Source organism: Dendrobates tinctorius, unplaced genomic scaffold (assembly GCF_039654945.1).
Source record: "Dendrobates tinctorius isolate UK_male_01 unplaced genomic scaffold, ASM3965494v1 ptg000129l, whole genome shotgun sequence".
NCBI lineage: Eukaryota > Metazoa > Chordata > Amphibia > Anura > Dendrobatidae > Dendrobates > Dendrobates tinctorius.
The window spans coordinates 45,505,191-45,527,448 of record NW_027361797.1 but is presented as its reverse complement, the minus strand read 5'-3'; the positions used below and the strand labels follow the sequence as shown (position 1 = coordinate 45,527,448).

Genomic DNA, 22,258 nt, shown 5'->3' with positions numbered 1-22,258 from the left:
TAAAGCCATGCAATGGCGTCTTATAAAGACTTTGATATATGGATACCCCTTCATACACCGGTGGGATGTCACCATATTGATATGTCTCTATCAGTCTGGCTACTTTTCTATATCATTGGTACAGTGTAAATGGGTCCCATACGGGTTTATTAAAAAGTATTGGTACTAAAATTATCAACTGTACCTGGCTTTATGAAGTCAATCAGACGTCCCCTAGTAACATGGAGTAAATAAAATGAAAAATCTCTAATAGGGCTCCTAATTATCAGTGTCTTCAATAGTATTGGTTGTCTCATTTGGAGGACTTTTGGGACCCCTGATACTTCAGGGTCCAGGAGCGACTGCATCCCCACCACCTAGTTATATCCCGAGATGTAAGTTGACCGACAATCAACAATTTTGCTGTTTTTATATTTTATTCTTTACGGCATTTACAATTTTTGTTAATTAATTTTATATTTCGATAAGAGGTATGAGGGCTACTTCTGCCTTCAAAGCAGGTGAAATTGGACAATTTTGGACTGTAAATGGCTGTTCTTGGAGCAGGGCTCTTTTCAGACCGCCAATGACCTATCCCTGAAGTGTGGGTGCATGGAGCAGGGTCTAGGCTTGTTAAGGGAGAAAATATACACAAAGTCTTAATGGCATGTCAATGAGATGGCGGTCCGATTACTTGAGACGGAACTATTCCAAACTGGAGACGAATTGAGCAATTGAGGTGCTCCAACCCCAGTTCCTTGGAAAGAGTTGGCGATATATGCATGCCGTCAAAATAACTTTTTCTCATTTTAGAAGCATTGTGGCAATAGCAATTGTTACACATATTGATAACGCTTTTAACAGATTGACATCGTTCAGATTTTGTGTACCTCTCCTTCGCCATGCAACTCCTTATGTCATCTGAGTATTGGAGCATCGCTCCTTAGCATTGGCCTGTGGATTCCTCTAAGGCACCGAGTGCTTTACAATTTCTGGCAACGCTGGGAATACGTTTGAGAAGCATGAATTCACAGCAGCTGGTGAGGTATGTATGCATTTCTGACAATCTGTGAAAATCCCGACCGTCTGAATGGTACCGCGAGTCTCCTAGCAACATTACTACTATACACCATGGGACTATACGTTTACCGGCTTAATAAGCATTGTGGAAAACACCGCTTCGCAAGTGAATTATACAGTTCATTATTTTTACTATGCTAACACATCTAACTAGAGGATTCTTCACGCTCTGCATCGCACTGAAAGTTTATTGCCATTAAAGCAAATATTTATTAATCTATAAAATTATCCAAATTTTGGTATATTCTGTGACTCTCTATAGAAGCTGAAAAATCAAGCTGCTGCAAGGAGCAAGCGTGGACATCCTGGGGGTTTTGCTGGTATGATCTTACGTGAACAAGGAAGAGAGCACCAAAATCAAGAACGTGACTCAGAAAAGCCTGAAAATGAAGACCAAACATGCCGGGCAATGCCAGAGATGTGATGGTACACAAAAGGAATTTCAATGCACCACAAGTCGACGGACTCGGCAAAGGCCTGTGTGGATCTTGTACAGTGACAGTGCCTATGGGATTATATGACAAACTTGGTCAAACAAGGCCTCTGTTAGGTGCCATATTCTCCTCTATGACCAATACTGTGCTTTACCTAAAACTTCAGTATCCACTCTCCCAGGGGTTATGGAGATGGCTGTATGTTATTTTGTGCATTGCGTAGAATGTTAAGACATTTTTGTGTGTTTGGAATGTGGGTGAGGTACTCAACTATCACGCTCCAGCATGCTACATGAAGGTAGGGGTCCTGGTGTGGATTCGTTCTGTGGGGGAACTACGCCCTTGCCGGCTGCATATAACCGATGACTTTGGTTGGCCAGGACCAGATGTTTGACAGGTCAAAGAGGGAGACCACAAGTCAAAAATAAACTTTTTACTCAACGATAACTTGGAGAAGATATTTGACAGGTCAATGAGGGAGCTCACCAGTCAAAAATAAACTTTTTACTCAACGATAACTTGGAGAAGATTATATCCAGTAGATAGCGGGCATACAACTTGTTTCCTTCACAATATGGAGCATTTTCCCACACAAAGTTTCAATTCTTTCCTCTTTTCTCTCTTATCCACTATCTTCACTGTTCCTCACTACTTCACCACAACCCAGCTCAGTACTACAGTCCAGATAGCAAGAGTCCAATTCTCAACCTGTGGTTCCGTGTCTTCTTTCCTCTTAGGAGAGATACTTTGCCAGTATGGCCGGCACTTATCTTCTCTGTCTTTGATGCTCTGGCACTCCGGCCCTGGGCGCTCTCTTCGTCTTGCATACTCTGTCCAGATCAGGCCCGTTACCGCTCTGATTTATAAACTTATGGACGTACTGCTAGGTTTCCTTACCCGCTGTAAACTCATACGTTGGTCTGACTAGACTCGCATTTGTTCACGGTTATATTAACTCCTAGACAATAAAATACGGGGAATATAAGGGGCACCTGTCCTAAGTCACCTGAAACAAGTCTGAAGGGAACTAATCGTGGACAATATTCTGAAGGGAGTCTGATGATTTATAGGATTGACATCTATGAACAACTAGATAAATAGAAGGAGATCTGTATTACTGGGTCTACCAATCGAAGGCACATTAGATGTTAACGTATTAAAAAAACAATTCACCTTGCTATATTAATGAGGAAGAAAGGAAAATATAATGTTGCAGTAGTGGCATATACTGTGGAAAAGTCAGTAGACCTTGTTCTCTTGAATAGTCTGACTGTTTGGGTTCCACACTCCGACTATGCTCTATTCAACTGTTAGAGGACTAAACATATGACTCCAGCTAGACTTATCTGATGGGACGTTGCACTACTACACCCTAGTCACATCACCCTGCCCAGATGTTCACAGTGGAAACCTCCTACATTGGTTCCTTATGAGAAAGGATTGTCTCAAAGAGAGGAAGATTCAAGAGAATCTGGGCCCAGTGGAGAATATGTCCCAGACGCAGACCAGGACAGTGTGACATAAAAAGACACACATGATTATATACTACACATACAAACACTAACACTGGCCAGAGTAGACATATAAGAAGAACCACTCCAAATCCACTCCAAAACTCAGATTTAGTCTTTTATGAAGATGGTAGTCATTGATAAACAGATACAGGTGAATTAAATTCTGGGTTTGCCATAGATGATCATGATGTGGTTCATGGAGAAGCACTAGATACTCCACATTTTGCACAGAGAGCAGGATTAGTGGTGGCATTTACAAAAGGATGTCAGTAAACGGAAGGAAAACAGGTTAACATTTACTTAGATTCGAGGTACAAATTTGTCAAAATACATGACTTTGGTACCATCTAGAAGATGCGAAACTTTCTCACGGCAAGTGGGTCTCTCATAAGTTATGCAGAAGAAATTGCAAACTTACATGATGCAGTACATCTCCCAAAGGTAATTGCTGTAATCAAGTGTCAGACTCACATTACTGGACAAAATCCAGTAGCCTAAGGTAACAACAGATCAGATGCTGATGCTAAAACAGCAGCAAGCCAAAATTCAAAGGTTTCATTAATGACCCGGGTGACAATATCACAGTGGGAATAACTAAAAACCAATGCAAAATAATTGTTCTCCAAAGGAAGAGGACAAAGGATGCAACCCGGATTTGAATAGCCTCTGGAAATATTGTGAAGGGAAACCAGTGGCCCTAAAATCCTTGCTAGCAAATGCCACCTATGGTTTAACCTATGGAGGAAAAAATGCAATGTGGAATTTGTTTTTTTTCATACTGGGGTGCCCCAGGAATCACAGCAGTTGCAAAAAAGAAGTGTTTGTCATGTCAAACTTGCCTCCAGCAAAATGCTGGGGGGCTGTGAAAGCCTCACCTTCACACCTTCTATCAACTTCGGGTCCCTTCCGAATACTACAGGAGGATTATATTCATCTACCAAAAGTGGGTAGTTGCAATTTGTCTTGGTGTATGTTGGTCAGTTTTCAGGATGGGTAGAGGCTTATCCAACTGCATCATAAAAAGTAGACATCGCAGCATCAAATATATGTAAAGAATTTCTCTGTAGGTACAGTATGGTGTTCCCCAGGTGATTTCAAGTATCAAGGTCTCGAGGTCCTGCATTCACTGGATAGGTTTTCCAAAAGGTTTGTTCCATGATAAGGGTAAAACAACAATTACATACTCCTTACCACTCACAAGCTAGTGGGAAAGTAGAAAGGTATAATCGAGAAATAGAAGAGAAACTGGCCAAATGTTGCAGACAAACAGTGATGAAATGGTCAGATGTTCTACGTTTGGTTCTCATAGATATACGGATCACACCACATGGACCTTTGTAATTATCGACTTTTGAGTTTCCTAATCATCCACTTTCACCCCAAAAACTGCTCACGCTGCTCAAAACACCTAGAGTGTGGACTACGTCTTACTTTTACAGCAACAACTGAGACACTAATCAGAGTGCTCTTCAACAATAGCCACAAACCAACCTATCCTGTCATGAGGTGCAGTCAGGAGACAACGAGTTGGTGTGTAAGTTCTTAAGATCTGGTGGGACGTTCCATATCAAGTCCTGTTGATCTACTAGTGTCAAAGCAGAAGGAGGAGGGACTTGGATTCACGCATCACACTGCAAATGTGTGCAACCCACATCTATGATGACAACACTGGCTAAGTCATCAAAGTAGAAGCCAGCTGACATCAACAGCACCACACACCCTGAGCTGCACCCGTAAATGTTTTAAGTGGTCTGAGATGAAGCAGAAATACGCTTCCCTCAGGCTGCCACCTAAGTCGCTGCTGAAACAGCAGAAGATCATTCCAGCGCTGTTCTTCTTTCATGTGACGAGGATATGAAGAAGCTAAGAAGAACATGTCGCAGTTGTTTGGTTCACGCCAGAGCAAAAGACTCTGGGGTGCGGTGGCAAGTTCATGATGCATTACGGTGATAATAGTGACTGTACAACTTGAATATGCCTGCTATATTTCCACAGATACTGCAGATTTCTCAGAGATTCCTATTTCCCTTTTGAAGGCAAACTCAAGAAACGAAGTCCTTCTGACATGCATGATTGTATTGAGGACTACTAATAGCCTAATGGCTATGAATCCAGGTGTATAGTATGATGTTTTGATAAAAGGAAGCTCCTTAAATGTAATAGAGATTTACACCCACATTTACTGGAACCATGGGATAATAAGCTGGTAAGTATGCATGACAACCCACCCACTCTGCACTTTTCCAATTTGCTATGTACTAACACCCACACTGACTGACAACTCCTCAGTGCACCTCCTCCTTGCTGAGATCTCACATTGCTCACTACAACCTGCAATTATCAGTCAGACAGACTGAGTAGATGAGGAGACTGAATAAACTTAAACTCATGAGTTTGCTCCATCTTTTTATTTGGACTTTTTATAAATCCATTTTTAAGTCCAATTAAAAATCTGAATGAGCTCATGAGTCTAAGTTCATTCAGTCTCCCCCCCCACCCATCCTGAATGACAGCTGCAAGTTAGGTGGGCAGCAGTGCTTGGTTTGAACAGTAATTTTGTGCGGATAGATGCGCTTTAAAAACGTATACACAGGTAAGATGGGATTCTTCAGAGATGCACGATGTACATACCTTATCATTAATCAGTAGTTCAATCGGGTGATTGCCCCACTCAATCAGCACAATCTCATTGGCTTGGCCTTGTACAGCATAGGAGAAGGGGGTCCCGATCCCGGGCGATGCACTGGACTTTAACCACATGCAGATTGTAAATGCAAACAGCTCTGGCAGAGTCTTTTTAATCTTCCCATACAAATAATTGGTGCGAAGTGGGAGAGAAACCTTGAAGTCGTCGGGTGATTTGAACGCGTTGCTCCCTGTCAGAAAACACAAAAAGATTAAAGGAAAACTGAATCCATTCAAGGGATAAAGAGTCATTTCAGCTGAAACTTACATAATATATAGATGCAAAATTAACTTGACTGCTAGTCGGGCTGTGACTGCTAGTCGGGCTGTGACTGCTAGTCAGGCTGTGACTGCTAGTCGGGCTGTGACTGCTAGTCGGGCTGTGACTGCTAGTTGGGCTGTGACTGCTAGTCGGGCTGTGGCTGCTAGTCAGGTTGTGACTGCTAGTCATGCTGTGACTGCTAGTCGGGCTGTGGCTGCCATATTCACATCTGCTATGGCGCCATGCGCTATATCTTACGCGATATAATTTAACATATTCAATACTTTTCTTCCTCAATAGATAGTTGGCTGATCCTAGAAAATGTAAATGTGTCTGGGGGCATAAAAGAATTATTTTCATCACCAAAAATTATTGTTAAACAAAGAGCTTGTAAAAACTAGAAAGTTTGCAATCTACTTGTTATTAAAAATCCGCTTTATTCTCAAGAGCAGAGGAATTTTTAATTTGCTAGTTTAGCAGGTTAGCGATTCTGAGAAGCTTCAGAGCAGCACATACAAGATCTACAGCAAAGAGCTTATAAGCACTTGGCTCTTTTGGTAGGAGACCGGCCAACACAGGTAGACTTATGTAGTGACTGGTCTCCCACCCAACAAGCACAGTGATTACATTATAAGGTCTTTGCTATGGAACTTGTAAGTGCTGCTCTGAAGCTCGACAGATCACTGACAGCTTCAGTGACCCAGTTCTCCTTGGATTCTGCAGCGGCAACGGTGCCTTGGTTTCCAGCATTGTAGAGATCACTGTTGGAGCCAGTGGCATGACAATGCTACTCATCCAAGCAGACAATCAATTATGAGGGCACTGCCCCCAGAATTCAGGAAGCCAAGAAGTCCGAGCTTGGGGAGAAAATGAGAACAACCTTCAAATCCCCATGGTTCTATGCATGGCTGTTGGTACCTCCATACAGCAGAGATTTTTGGTGAATATCTGCATCTGCAAAAGCCCATTTTTTAGATGGATTCCCTATTATTCCAGTATGGAGATGCTTGTATGCCATTATATAAAATCTATATAAAAATACTTATATGGCTTTATTACATATCTATTGTATAAATACACAATAAAGTCATATAAAAGTACAGGGAAGGCAAAGCATCAACAGAGTCTCACCCAGACAGCAATACATGTTTTGCTTTAGGCTCACTGTGATCACCATTACTGGTTACTTTCCAGTCCTATCATGTCACACCCACCTGAGTCAACCCAGCTACGTTTTATAGAACCTGCAAGCCCAGGACTGGAATGCATGGGAGCGACCATTCCCACCCAAGCTCTTTTGTTCAGTCCTAAATCCCGGACCCAAAATCCAGTCCACTAAAAAATCCTCTCAGTAACTTATTGTTACCAGGGCACTCTCTTCCGAGACTTACAGCACTGAGGCCTGGCACCTCGGTGACACATACCTACCATCCAGGACTTTACCTCCTGCTTTTCATAGTATTATAGGAACATGCAAGGTTAATAGGCACGGCCAATAAGTGACGTGATGATACAGTATAAACAAATGTATACTGTATATATACACACACATCTGTTTATACTGTAGCATCACGTCACTTATTGGCCGTGCCTATTAACCTTGCATGTTCCTATAATAGTCATGTAGATGGAAACATCCGCCTTCTGCTTCCCTGACAATATCTCATACTTCCCGTCTTTTATGTTTCGTACAGACATTAAATGTTCTTAAATATTACAGTGACTCCTAAATCAGTGATCTGAAATTGGAAGACGGTAATTTGTCTACCTTCCAGAAACATAATACACTTTTATAGCAGATCAAAGGCACTTAACATTAAGTAACGAAGAAACGCTTCAAACGTCCTTTATATATAGACATTAGATATCAAGACTCCGTTATGCACCGGGCCTGGTTCATCCACTCTAACAGAAAAACCAGGCCGGCTTTGGGCAATGAGGCCAATTTTGGTAACTCAGACCCGTTTTTTTTTGCTGCACTCTGACTGGTTGATCTTATTCCCTGGGTATAAAGCTTTGGGTATATTTACCTTAGCATTTACAATTGTTGGATATTTTGCATTATAAACTATACATATATTCTTGGTTTTATATCTAAGAGAGTGGGACCCTTGTAGTATGGGCTTCTGCCACTAGGTAAATAATTGCGGCCCCCTTCAGGGTCAGTACGCCGCCTGACGTTGTTGGGGAAGGTTGCGTTTGGCTCCAGTGATTTTTTTTTTTTATTCAATGAGCTGTTCAAGTTTTCTATTTTGTGATGGTCAATTCAGACAAACTAAACCCATGAAGTTTTGCTTTCTTTTGGGGGAAAAAAATGTCAGATATGGTCATTATACTACAAAAAGCTTACAAGGAAGCCACCATGAGTAGAACACCAATTAGTGAATGGTTCTCCAGTTTTAAACAAGTGAAGTCAACAAACTCATTCTAGACCCCCCAAATTGATGAAAATGTGCCGAAAATTTGCCAAGCCATGGAAGATCACCGTCAGACCATTGAGAAATTCCTTTATTTAACTTGATATAAAGTCCTTTATGTGCCATACACTTATTTGTAAGTCTGAAAAATCAAGTAATAAATCTGGGTTAATTTCCCCAGACTATTCCTGTGATGGATCTGGTAAAAACGACCAGTGCCGGACTGGGATGCCAAGGTCCCGCCAATAACCAACTCAAGGGCGCCACTTTTCACATACATGCAAATGTGACATTATCCTCAATCACAAATTTATATAACAGTGAACGGGGTAGATTGTTATATGAATAAGATGTCACCTCTGCGTGTACACAGAGATTCCAGTATATTGTGCCAAGTACTGCTCATATAAGAGGGAGGCGGCCCACCGGAGGATTCTCCTGTTCTGCTGTAGGCCAGTCCAAGCCTGATGACGACCAAGGTGGCCAGATAACCTCCATTACATGGGTGACATTACCATCAGGGCTCTGCAACTTTCATGAATGAGCGCAACTTTCTGCCTCCCTAGCCATGAGCGATGATCAGAATTGGTGTCACTAATGCCCCTCTGGGAGTGATTAGAAGCACCAGGGCAGGAGATGTCTTGGGGAATCAATTTTTACATTTTAAAGTGCATGGCTTAGTTGTTAAGTGTAGCCAGTTAGTTTGGCAAAGAGCATAAAGAGTGAGCAGGTGCTTTGCTTTAGGTTGCTGAATCCAGACAGCTTCAGCCCCCCTATGATTCTCCCAGGATGCAGAGCCAAGGCTGCCTCTATTAGCACGTTGGGGAGTGCACAGCTCGGACTAGCGGCTATGCAATGCCGCTAGTCCGAGCTGTCAATCTTCAAGAGTACATTGCACCCAGCAAAGTAGGAAGCCAGGAGGCAGGGGAGAGGTTCACTCCTGAAAATGCATCTTGAGAACAAGTCTTTAAGGGGGTCTTCTATTCTAATGGATCGGAAAAATTATTTTTTTTCTTTTTTCATGCATTTAGTGTGGAGAATATAGGGAGCGATCACCGGCGCGCGCTCGATGCTCGGACCGCGCGGTGCATAATGGAGCATTCCATCAGCCTTGTGTGCGTGCATGCTTTCTTAGCTGTTGGATTAATTTGCCCAACAGATGGTCGTTTTTTGGGCGGCAGTTTAAAAGAACAGCCCTTAGTATTATGACCCTTAATAATCACCTCATACTGATCAGAGATCTAATAGGTGAATCTATTTATAAAAGCAGAAAATATGTTTCCTGAAGGATCTCCAATCTCAGTTATGAATCTGTCGGTTAGATCGACTGTCTTTGAAATGTAAATCCATTGACACCTTTATTTCTGCTATCTGTTACTGCATGCCTGAGGTATTACCATTTTCAGTCAAAAGCAAATTAGGCATTAGGTGCTCTGGGCATAACATAGCACTTCCCAATACTCCACCCAGGACCAACCTCTTTAGCTTGATTGATAGCTCACTGTCTGTGTGACTCCAGGCATGGAAATCAGACTATAGAGGCTGGTGTTGGGCAAGGAATCAATGGGAGGCAGAAACTTGGGAAGTGCTTTTTCACACCCAGAGCACTGAAGCCTAATTTGCATATGAATTAGAAAGATATTTTCTCAGCAATGCAACAACAGATAGAATATATAAAGGCGTCAAAGCATTTACATTGCAAAGATCAGCATGCACATCTATGAGGTTTTGAAGAGGGTGGGTTAGTCTTACTGATTCCTTTTAAGTTTCTAGCTCCTTACCTATGAGGGGAAGGTGTATTAATATTAGTATACTGACACTATAAGGGCAGGTACAGCGTATAAAAAGTAATTCAGAGTTTCATCCAGAAAAGTGGGACAATTTTTTTACCACTTGTCATCTGTTTACACTTCATTTTTTTTTAAAGCAGCGGCTATTAATTATTTACAAAAACCTTTACAGCTTCCTATGTTACAGAATTGTAATATATCCATAAATATCAGAATCGAAACTGTGGCTCTGTGCGGCATCTGATCTTTATTTACACATCCATAGACCTGAAGGGGAGAGTCTAATCCGATTTACAGAAAAAAATAGTGCATGGTGCCATTCTTTTCACATGATCATTCAATCAATGAAAAAGTCGCTCATCTGCACTGCCCCATAGCATTGGTCCGAGTACACAGAGCTGAGGTCGGTAAGCCAAACCTCCGACTCCGACTCCTCAATTTCCCTGACACTACTGAGCATGTACATAAAGTGCAGTACAGATTCATCTCCATGACTCCGACCCACCCAGCACTGCCTCACTACTGAGCATGTACATAACGTGCAGCACAGATTCATCTCCATGACTCCGACCCCCCCAGCACTGCCTCACTACTGAACATGTACATAAAGTGCAGCACAGATTCATCTCCATGACTCCGACCCCCCAGCACTGCCTCACTACTGAGCATGTACATAAAGTGCAGCACAGATTCATCTCCATGACTCCAACCCCCCAGCACTGCCTCACTACTGAGCATGTACATAAAGTGCAGCACAGATTCATCTCCATGACTCCGACCCCCCCAGCACTGCCTCACTACTGAGCATGTACATAAAGTGCAGCACAGGCTCATCTCCATGACTCCGACCCCCCCAGCACTGCCTCACTACTGAGCATGTACATAAAGTGCAGCACAGATTCATCTCCATGACTCCGACCCCCCCAGCACTGCCTCACTACTGAGCATGTACATAAAGTGCAGCAGATTCATCTCCACGACTCCGACCCCCCAGCACTGCCTCACTACTGAGCATGTACATAAAGTGCAGCACAGATTCATCTCCATGACTCCGACCCCCCCAGCACTGCCTCACTACTGAGCATGTACATAAAGTGCAGCACAGATTCATCTCCATGACTCCGACCCCCCAGCACTGCCTCACTACTGAGCATGTACATAAAGTGCAGTACAGATTCATCTCCATGACTCCGACCCCCCCAGCACTGCCTCACTACTGAACATGTACATAAAGTGCAGCACAGATTCATCTCCATGACTCCGACCCACCCAGCACTGCCTCACTACTGAGCATGTACATAACGTGCAGCACAGATTCATCTCCATGACTCCGACCCCCCCAGCACTGCCTCACTACTGAACATGTACATAAAGTGCAGCACAGATTCATCTCCATGACTCCGACCCCCCAGCACTGCCTCACTACTGAGCATGTACATAAAGTGCAGCACAGATTCATCTCCATGACTCCAACCCCCCAGCACTGCCTCACTACTGAGCATGTACATAAAGTGCAGCACAGATTCATCTCCATGACTCCGACCCCCCCAGCACTGCCTCACTACTGAGCATGTACATAAAGTGCAGCAGATTCATCTCCATGACTCCGACCCCCCCAGCACTGCCTCACTACTGAGCATGTACATAAAGTGCAGCACAGGCTCATCTCCATGACTCCGACCCCCCCAGCACTGCCTCACTACTGAGCATGTACATAAAGTGCAGCACAGATTCATCTCCATGACTCCGACCCCCCCAGCACTGCCTCACTACTGAGCATGTACATAAAGTGCAGCAGATTCATCTCCACGACTCCGACCCCCCAGCACTGCCTCACTACTGAGCATGTACATAAAGTGCAGCACAGATTCATCTCCATGACTCCGACCCCCCCAGCACTGCCTCACTACTGAGCATGTACATAAAGTGCAGCACAGATTCATCTCCATGACTCCGACCCCCCAGCACTGCCTCACTACTGAGCATGTACATAAAGTGCAGTACAGATTCATCTCCATGACTCCGACCCCCCCAGCACTGCCTCACTACTGAGCATGTACATAAAGTGCAGCAGATTCATCTCCATGACTCCGACCCCCCAGCACTGCCTCACTACTGAGCATGTACATAAAGTGCAGCACAGGCTCATCTCCACGACTCCGACCCCCCAGCACTGCCTCACTACTGAGCATGTACATAAAGTGCAGCACAGATTCATCTCCACGACTCCGACCCCTCAGCACTGCCTCACTACTGAGCATGTACATAAAGTGCAGCACAGACTCATCTCCATGACTCCGACCCCCCAGCACTGCCTCACTACTGACCATGTACATAAAGTGCAGCACAGATTCATCTCCATGACTCCGATTCCCCAGCACTGCCTCACTACTGAGCATGTACATAAAGTGCAGCACAGGCTCATCTCCATGACTCTGACCCCCCCAGCACTGCCTCACTACTGAGCATGTACATAAAGTCAGCACAGATTCATCTCCATGACTCCAACCCCCCAGCACTGCCTCACTACTGAGCATGTACATAAAGTGCAGCACAGGCTCATCTCCATGACTCTGACCCCCCCAGCACTGCCTCACTGCTGAGCATGTACATAAAGTGCAGCACAGATTCATCTCCATGACTCTGACCCCCCAGCACTGCCTCACTACTGAGCATGTACATAAAGTGCAGCACAGATTCATCTCCATGACTCTGACCCCCCCAGCACTGCCTCACTACTGAGCATGTACATAAAGTGCAGCACAGATTCATCTCCATGACTCTGACCCCCCCAGCACTGCCTCACTACTGAGCATGTACATAAAGTGCAGCACAGGCTCATCTCCATGACTCTGACCCCCCCAGCACTGCCTCACTACTGAACATGAACATAAAGTGCAGCACAGGCTCATCTCCACGACTCCGACCCCCCAGCACTGCCTCACTACTGAGCATGTACATAAAGTGCAGCACAGATTCATCTCCACGACTCCGACCCCTCAGCACTGCCTCACTACTGAGCATGTACATAAAGTGCAGCACAGGCTCATCTCCATGACTCTGACCCCCCCAGCACTGCCTCACTACTGAGCATGTACATAAAGTCAGCACAGATTCATCTCCATGACTCCAACCCCCCAGCACTGCCTCACTACTGAGCATGTACATAAAGTGCAGCACAGGCTCATCTCCATGACTCCGACCCCCCCAGCACTGCCTCACTACTGAACATGTACATAAAGTGCAGCACAGATTCATCTCCATGACTCCGACCCCCCAGCACTGCCTCACTACTGAGCATGTACATAAAGTGCAGCACAGATTCATCTCCATGACTCCAACCCCCCAGCACTGCCTCACTACTGAGCATGTACATAAAGTGCAGCACAGATTCATCTCCATGACTCCGACCCCCCCAGCACTGCCTCACTACTGAGCATGTACATAAAGTGCAGCAGATTCATCTCCATGACTCCGACCCCCCCAGCACTGCCTCACTACTGAGCATGTACATAAAGTGCAGCACAGGCTCATCTCCATGACTCCGACCCCCCCAGCACTGCCTCACTACTGAGCATGTACATAAAGTGCAGCACAGATTCATCTCCATGACTCCGACCCCCCCAGCACTGCCTCACTACTGAGCATGTACATAAAGTGCAGCAGATTCATCTCCACGACTCCGACCCCCCAGCACTGCCTCACTACTGAGCATGTACATAAAGTGCAGCACAGATTCATCTCCATGACTCCGACCCCCCCAGCACTGCCTCACTACTGAGCATGTACATAAAGTGCAGCACAGATTCATCTCCATGACTCCGACCCCCCAGCACTGCCTCACTACTGAGCATGTACATAAAGTGCAGTACAGATTCATCTCCATGACTCCGACCCCCCCAGCACTGCCTCACTACTGAGCATGTACATAAAGTGCAGCAGATTCATCTCCATGACTCCGACCCCCCAGCACTGCCTCACTACTGAGCATGTACATAAAGTGCAGCACAGGCTCATCTCCACGACTCCGACCCCCCAGCACTGCCTCACTACTGAGCATGTACATAAAGTGCAGCACAGATTCATCTCCACGACTCCGACCCCTCAGCACTGCCTCACTACTGAGCATGTACATAAAGTGCAGCACAGACTCATCTCCATGACTCCGACCCCCCAGCACTGCCTCACTACTGACCATGTACATAAAGTGCAGCACAGATTCATCTCCATGACTCCGATTCCCCAGCACTGCCTCACTACTGAGCATGTACATAAAGTGCAGCACAGGCTCATCTCCATGACTCTGACCCCCCCAGCACTGCCTCACTACTGAGCATGTACATAAAGTCAGCACAGATTCATCTCCATGACTCCAACCCCCCAGCACTGCCTCACTACTGAGCATGTACATAAAGTGCAGCACAGGCTCATCTCCATGACTCTGACCCCCCCAGCACTGCCTCACTGCTGAGCATGTACATAAAGTGCAGCACAGATTCATCTCCATGACTCTGACCCCCCAGCACTGCCTCACTACTGAGCATGTACATAAAGTGCAGCACAGATTCATCTCCATGACTCTGACCCCCCCAGCACTGCCTCACTACTGAGCATGTACATAAAGTGCAGCACAGATTCATCTCCATGACTCTGACCCCCCCAGCACTGCCTCACTACTGAGCATGTACATAAAGTGCAGCACAGGCTCATCTCCATGACTCTGACCCCCCCAGCACTGCCTCACTACTGAACATGAACATAAAGTGCAGCACAGGCTCATCTCCACGACTCCGACCCCCCAGCACTGCCTCACTACTGAGCATGTACATAAAGTGCAGCACAGATTCATCTCCACGACTCCGACCCCTCAGCACTGCCTCACTACTGAGCATGTACATAAAGTGCAGCACAGGCTCATCTCCATGACTCTGACCCCCCCAGCACTGCCTCACTACTGAGCATGTACATAAAGTCAGCACAGATTCATCTCCATGACTCCAACCCCCCAGCACTGCCTCACTACTGAGCATGTACATAAAGTGCAGCACAGGCTCATCTCCATGACTCTGACCCCCCCAGCACTGCCTGACTACTGAGCATGTACATAAAGTGCAGCACAGGCTCATCTCCATGACTCTGACCCCCCCAGCACTGCCTCACTACTGAACATGTACATAAAGTGCAGCACAGATTCATCTCCATGACTCCGATCCCCCAGCACTGCCTCACTACTGAACATGTACATAAAGTGCAGCACAGATTCATCTCCATGACTCCGACCCCCCAGCACTGCCTCACTACTGAGCATGTACATAAAGTGCAGCACAGATTCATCTCCATGACTCCGACCACCCAGCACTGCCTCACTACTGAGCATGTACATAAAGTGCAGCATAGATTCATCTCCATGTCTCTGACCCCCCAGCACTGCCTCACTACTGAGCATGTACACAAAGTGCAGCACAGATTCATCTCCATGTCTCTGACCCCCCAGCACTGCCTCACTACTGAGCATGTACACAAAGTGCAGCACAGATTCATCTCCATGACTCTGACCCCCCAGCACTGCCTCACTACTGAGCATGTACATAAAGTGCAGCACAGATTCATCTCCATGACTCTGACCCCCCCAGCACTGCCTCACTACTGAACATGTACATAAAGTGCAGCACAGATTCATCTCCATGACTCTGACCCCCCAGCACTGCCTCACTACTGAGCATGTACATAAAGTGCAGCACAGATTCATCTCCATGACTCCGACCCCTTAGCACTGTGTCACTACTGAGCATGTACATAAAGTGCAGCACAGATTCATCTCCAAGACTCCGATCCCCCAGCACTGCCTCACTACTGAGCATGTACATAAAGTGCAGCACAGGCTCATCTCCATGACTCCGACCCCTTAGCACTGTGTCACTACTGAGCATGTACATAAAGTGCAGCACAGATTCATCTCCAAGACTCCGAACCCCCAGCACTGCCTCACTACTGACCATGTACATAAAGTGCAGCACAGATTCATCTCCATGACTCCGATTCCCCAGCACTGCTTCACTACTGACCATGTACATAAAGTGCAGCACAGATTCATCTCCATGACTCCGATCCCCCAGCACTGCCTCACTACTGACCATGTACATAAAGTGCAGCACAGATTCATCTCCATGACTCCGACCCCCCAGCACTGCCTCACTACTGAACAAGTACATAAAGTGCAGCACAGATTCATCTCCATGACTCTGACCCCCCCAGCACTGCCTCACTACTGAACATGTACATAAAGTGCAGCACAGATTCATCTCCATGACTCTGACCCCCCAGCACTGCCTCACTACTGAGCATGTACATAAAGTGCAGCACAGATTCATCTCCATGACTCCGACCCCTTAGCACTGTGTCACTACTGAGCATGTACATAAAGTGCAGCACAGATTCATCTCCAAGACTCTGACCCCCCAGCACTGCCTCACTACTGACCATGTACATAAAGTGCAGTACAGATTCATCTCCAAGACTCCGAACCCCCAGCACTGCCTCACTACTGACCATGTACATAAAGTGCAGCACAGATTCATCTCCATGACTCCGATTCCCCAGCACTGCCTCACTACTGACCATGTACATAAAGTGCAGCACAGATTCATCTCCATGACTCCGATCCCCCAGCACTGCCTCACTACTGACCATGTACATAAAGTGCAGCACAGATTCATCTCCATGACTCCGACCCCCCAGCACTGCCTCACTACTGAGCATGTACATAAAGTGCAGCACAGATTCATCTCCATGACTCTGACCCCCCCAGCACTGCCTCACTACTGAACATGTACATAAAGTGCAGCACAGATTCATCTCCATGACTCTGACCCCCCAGCACTGCCTCACTACTGAGCATGTACATAAAGTGCAGCACAGATTCATCTCCATGACTCCGACCCCCCAGCACTGCCTCACTACTGAGCATGTACATAAAGTGCAACACAGATTCATCTCCATGACTCCGACCCCCCCAGCACTGCCTCACTACTGAGCATGTACATAAAGTCCAGCACAGATTCATCTCCATGACTCTGACCCCACCAGCACTGACTCACTACTGAGCATGTACATAAAGTGCAGCACAGACTCATCTCCATGACTCTGACCCCCCAGCACTGCCTCACTACTGAGCATGTACATAAAGTGCAGCACAGGCTCATCTCCATGACTCCGACCACCCAGCAATGCCTCACTACTGAGCATGTACATAAAGTGCAGCATAGATTCATCTCCATGTCTCTGACCCCCCAGCACTGCCTCACTACTGAGCATGTACATAAAGTGCAACACAGGCTCATCTCCACGACTCCGACCCCCCAGCACTGCCTCCCTACTGAGCATGTACACAAAGTGCAGCACAGATTCATCTCCATGTCTCTGACCCCCCAGCACTGCCTCACTACTGAGCATGTACACAAAGTGCAGCACAGATTCATCTCCATGACTCCGAACCCCCAGCACTGCCTCACTACTGAGCATGTACATAAAGTGCAGCACAGATTCATCTCCATGACTCCGACCCCCCAGCACTGCCTCACTACTGAGCATGTACATAAAGTGCAGCACAGATTCATCTCCATGACTCCGACCCCCCAGCACTGCCTCACTACTGAGCATGTACATAAAGAGCAGCACAGATTCATCTCCATGACTCTGACCCCCCAGCACTGCCTCACTACTGAGCATGTACATAAAGTGCAGCACAGATTCATCTCCATGACTCCGACCCCTCAGCACTGCCTCACTACTGAGCATGTACATAATGTGCAGCACAGATTCATCTCCATGACTCTGACCCCCCAGCACTGCCTCACTACTGAGCATGTACATAAAGTGCAGCACAGATTCATCTCCATGACTCTGACCCCCCCAGCACTGCCTCACTACTGAACATGTACATAAAGTGCAGCACAGATTCATCTCCATGACTCTGACCCCCCAGCACTGCCTCACTACTGAGCATGTACATAAAGTGCAGCACAGATTCATCTCCATGACTCCGACCCCTTAGCACTGTGTCACTACTGAGCATGTACATAAAGTGCAGCACAGATTCATCTCCAAGACTCCGATCCCCCAGCACTGCCTCACTACTGAGCATGTACATAAAGTGCAGCACAGGCTCATCTCCATGACTCCGACCCCTTAGCACTGTGTCACTACTGAGCATGTACATAAAGTGCAGCACAGATTCATCTCCATGACTCTGACCCCCCCAGCACTGCCTCACTACTGAACATGTACATAAAGTGCAGCACAGATTCATCTCCATGACTCTGACCCCCCAGCACTGCCTCACTACTGAGCATGTACATAAAGTGCAGCACAGATTCATCTCCAAGACTCCGAACCCCCAGCACTGCCTCACTACTGACCATGTACATAAAGTGCAGCACAGATTCATCTCCATGACTCCGATTCCCCAGCACTGCCTCACTACTGACCATGTACATAAAGTGCAGCACAGATTCATCTCCATGACTCCGATCCCCCAGCACTGCCTCACTACTGACCATGTACATAAAGTGCAGCACAGATTCATCTCCATGACTCCGACCCCCCAGCACTGCCTCACTACTGAACATGTACATAAAGTGCAGCACAGATTCATCTCCATGACTCTGACACCCCCAGCACTGCCTCACTACTGAACATGTACATAAAGTGCAGCACAGATTCATCTCCATGACTCCGACCCCCCAGCACTGCCTCACTACTGAGCATGTACATAAAGTGCAGCACAGATTCATCTCCATGACTCCGACCCCCTTAGCACTGTGTCACTACTGAGCATGTACATAAAGTGCAGCACAGATTCATCTCCAAGACTCCGATCCCCCAGCACTGCCTCACTACTGACCATGTACATAAAGTGCAGCACAGATTCATCTCCATGACTCCGATTCCCCAGCACTGCCTCACTACTGACCATGTACATAAAGTGCAGCACAGATTCATCTCCATGACTCCGATCCCACAGCACTGCCTCACTACTGACCATGTACATAAAGTGCAGCACAGATTCATCTCCATGACTCCGACCCCCCAGCACTGCCTCACCACTGAGCATGTACATAAAGTGCAGCACAGGCTCATCTCCATGACTCCGACCCCTCAGCACTGTGTCACTACTGAGCATGTACATAAAGTGCAGCACAGATTCATCTCCATGACTCCGACCCCCCAGCACTGCCTCACTACTGAGCATGTACATAAAGTGCAACACAGATTCATCTCCATGACTCCGACCCCCCCAGCACTGCCTCACTACTGAGCATGTACATAAAGTCCAGCACAGATTCATCTCCATGACTCTGACCCCACCAGCACTGACTCAATACTGAGCATGTACATAAAGTGCAGCACAGACTCATCTCCATGACTCTGACCCCCCAGCACTGCCTCACTACTGAGCATGTACATAAAGTGCAGCACAGGCTCATCTCCATGACTCCGACCACCCAGCAATGCCTCCCTACTGAGCATGTACACAAAGTGCAGCACAGATTCATCTCCATGTCTCTGACCCCCCAGCACTGCCTCACTACTGAGCATGTACATAAAGTGCAGCACAGGCTCATCTCCATGACTCTGACCCCCCAGCACTGCCTCACTACTGAGCATGTACATAAAGTGCAGCATAGATTCATCTCCATGACTCTGACCCCCCAGCACTGCCTCACTACTGAGCATGTACATAAAGTGCAGCACAGATTCATCTCCATGACTCCGACCCCCCAGCACTGCCTCACTACTGAGCATGTACATAAAGTGCAGCATAGATTCATCTCCATGACTCTGACCCCCCAGCACTGCCTCACTACTGAGCATGTACATAAAGTGCAGCACAGATTCCTCTCCATGACTCCGACCCCCCAGCACTGCCTCACTACTGAGCATGTACATAAAGTGCAGCATAGATTCATCTCCATGACTCCGACCCCCCAGCACTGCCTCACTGCTGAGCATGTACATAAAGTGCAGCATAGATTCATCTCCATGACTCCGACCCCCCAGCACTACCTCACTACTGAGCATGTACATAAAGTGTAGCATAGATTCATCTCCATGACTCTGACTCCCCAGCACTGCCTCACTACTGAGCATGTACATAAAGTGCAGCACAGATTCATCTCCATAACTCTGACCCCCCAGCACTGCCTCACTACTGAGCATGTACATAAAGTGCAGCATAGATTCATCTCCATGACTCCGACCCCCCAGCACTGCCTCACTACTGAGCATGTACATAAAGTGCAGCATAGATTCATCTCCATGACTCTGACCCCCCAGCACTGCCTCACTACTGAGCATGTACATAAAGTGCAGCACAGATTCATCTCCACGTCTCCGACCCCCCAGCACTGCCTCACTACTGAGCATGTGCATAAAGTGCAGCACAGATTCATCTCCATGACTCCGACCCCCCAGCACTGCCTCACTACTGAGCATGTACATAAAGTGCAGCATAGATTCATCTCCATGACTCCGACCCCCCAGCACTGCCTCACTACTGAGCATGTACATAAAGTGCAGCACAGATTCATCTCCATGACTCTGACCCCCCAGCACTGCCTCACTACTGAGCATGTACATAAAGTGCAGCACAGATACATCTCCATGACTCCGACCCCCCAGCACTGCCTCACTACTGAGCATGTACATAAAGTGCAGCACAGATTCATCGCCACATCTCCGACCCCCCCAGCACTGCCTCACTACTGTGCATGTACACAAAGTGCAGCACAGATTCATCACCATGACTCCGATCCCCTAGCACTGCCTCACTACTGAGCATGTACATAAAGTGCAGCACAGATTCATCTCCATCACTCCGATCCCCTAGCACTGCCTCACTACTGAGCATGTACATAAAGTGCAGCACAGATTCATCTCCACTATGACTCCACAGCACAGCCTCACTACTGAGCATGTACATAAAGTGCTGCACGGATTCATTTCCATGACTCTGACCCCTCAGCACTGCCTCACTACGGAGCATGTACATAAAGTGCAGCACAGATTCATCTCCATGACTCCGACCCCCCCAGCACTGCCTCACTACTGAGCATGTACATAAAGTGCAGCACAGATTCATCTCCATGACTCCAACCCCCGCAGCACTGCCTCACTACTGAGCATGAACATAAAGTGCAGCACAGGCTCATCTCCATGACTCCGACCCCCCAGCACTGCCTCACTGCTGAGCATGTACATAAAGTGCAGCACAGATTCATCTCCATGACTCTGACTCCCCAGCACTGCCTCACTACTGAGCATGTACATAAAGTGCAGCACAGATTCATCTCCATGACTCCAACCCCCGCAGCACTGCCTCACTACTGAGCATGAACATAAAGTGCAGCACAGGCTCATCTTCATGACTACGACCCCCCAGCACTGCCTCACTGCTGAGCATGTACATAAAGTGCAGCACAGATTCATCTCCATGACTCTGACTCCCCAGCACTGCCTCACTACTGAGCATGTACATAATGGGCAGCACAGGCTCATCTCCATGACTCCGACCCCAAAGCACTGCCTCACTACTGAGCATGTACACAAAGTGCAGCACAGGCTCATCTCCACGACTCCGACCCCCCAGCACTGCCTCACTACTGAGCATGTACATAAAGTGCAGCACAGATTCATCTCCATGACTCCGACCCCCCAGCACTGCCTCACTACTGAGCATGTACATAAAGTGCAGCACAGATTCATCTCCATGACTCCAACCCCCCAGCACTGCCTCACTGCTGAGCATGTACATAAAGTGCAGCACAGATTCATCTCCATGACTCTGACTCCCCAGCACTGCCTCACTACTGAGCATGTACATAAAGTGCAGCACAGATTCATCTTCATGACTCCGACCCCCAGCACTGCCTCACTACTGAGCATGTACATAAAGTGCAGCATAGATTCATCTCCATGACTCCGACCCCCCAGCACTGCCTCACTACTGAGCATGTACATAAAGTGCAGAACAGATTCATCTCCATGACTCCGACCCCCCAGCACTGCCTCACTACTGAGCATGTACATAAAGTGCAGC

At 47.0% G+C, this 22,258-nt stretch overlaps 1 protein-coding gene across 1 annotated transcript in view; it reads right to left on the bottom strand.

The window, feature by feature from the left end:
- Nucleotides 1–22,258, bottom strand: part of NPTX2 (neuronal pentraxin 2) — a 56,687-nt gene that overhangs the window by 10,118 nt on the left and 24,311 nt on the right. Inside the window, exon 3 of the mRNA XM_073543087.1 lies at nt 5,639–5,883. Within this exon, the coding sequence (XP_073399188.1) occupies nt 5,639–5,883 (245 nt within the window). The remainder of the gene's footprint in view (nt 1–5,638; nt 5,884–22,258) is intronic.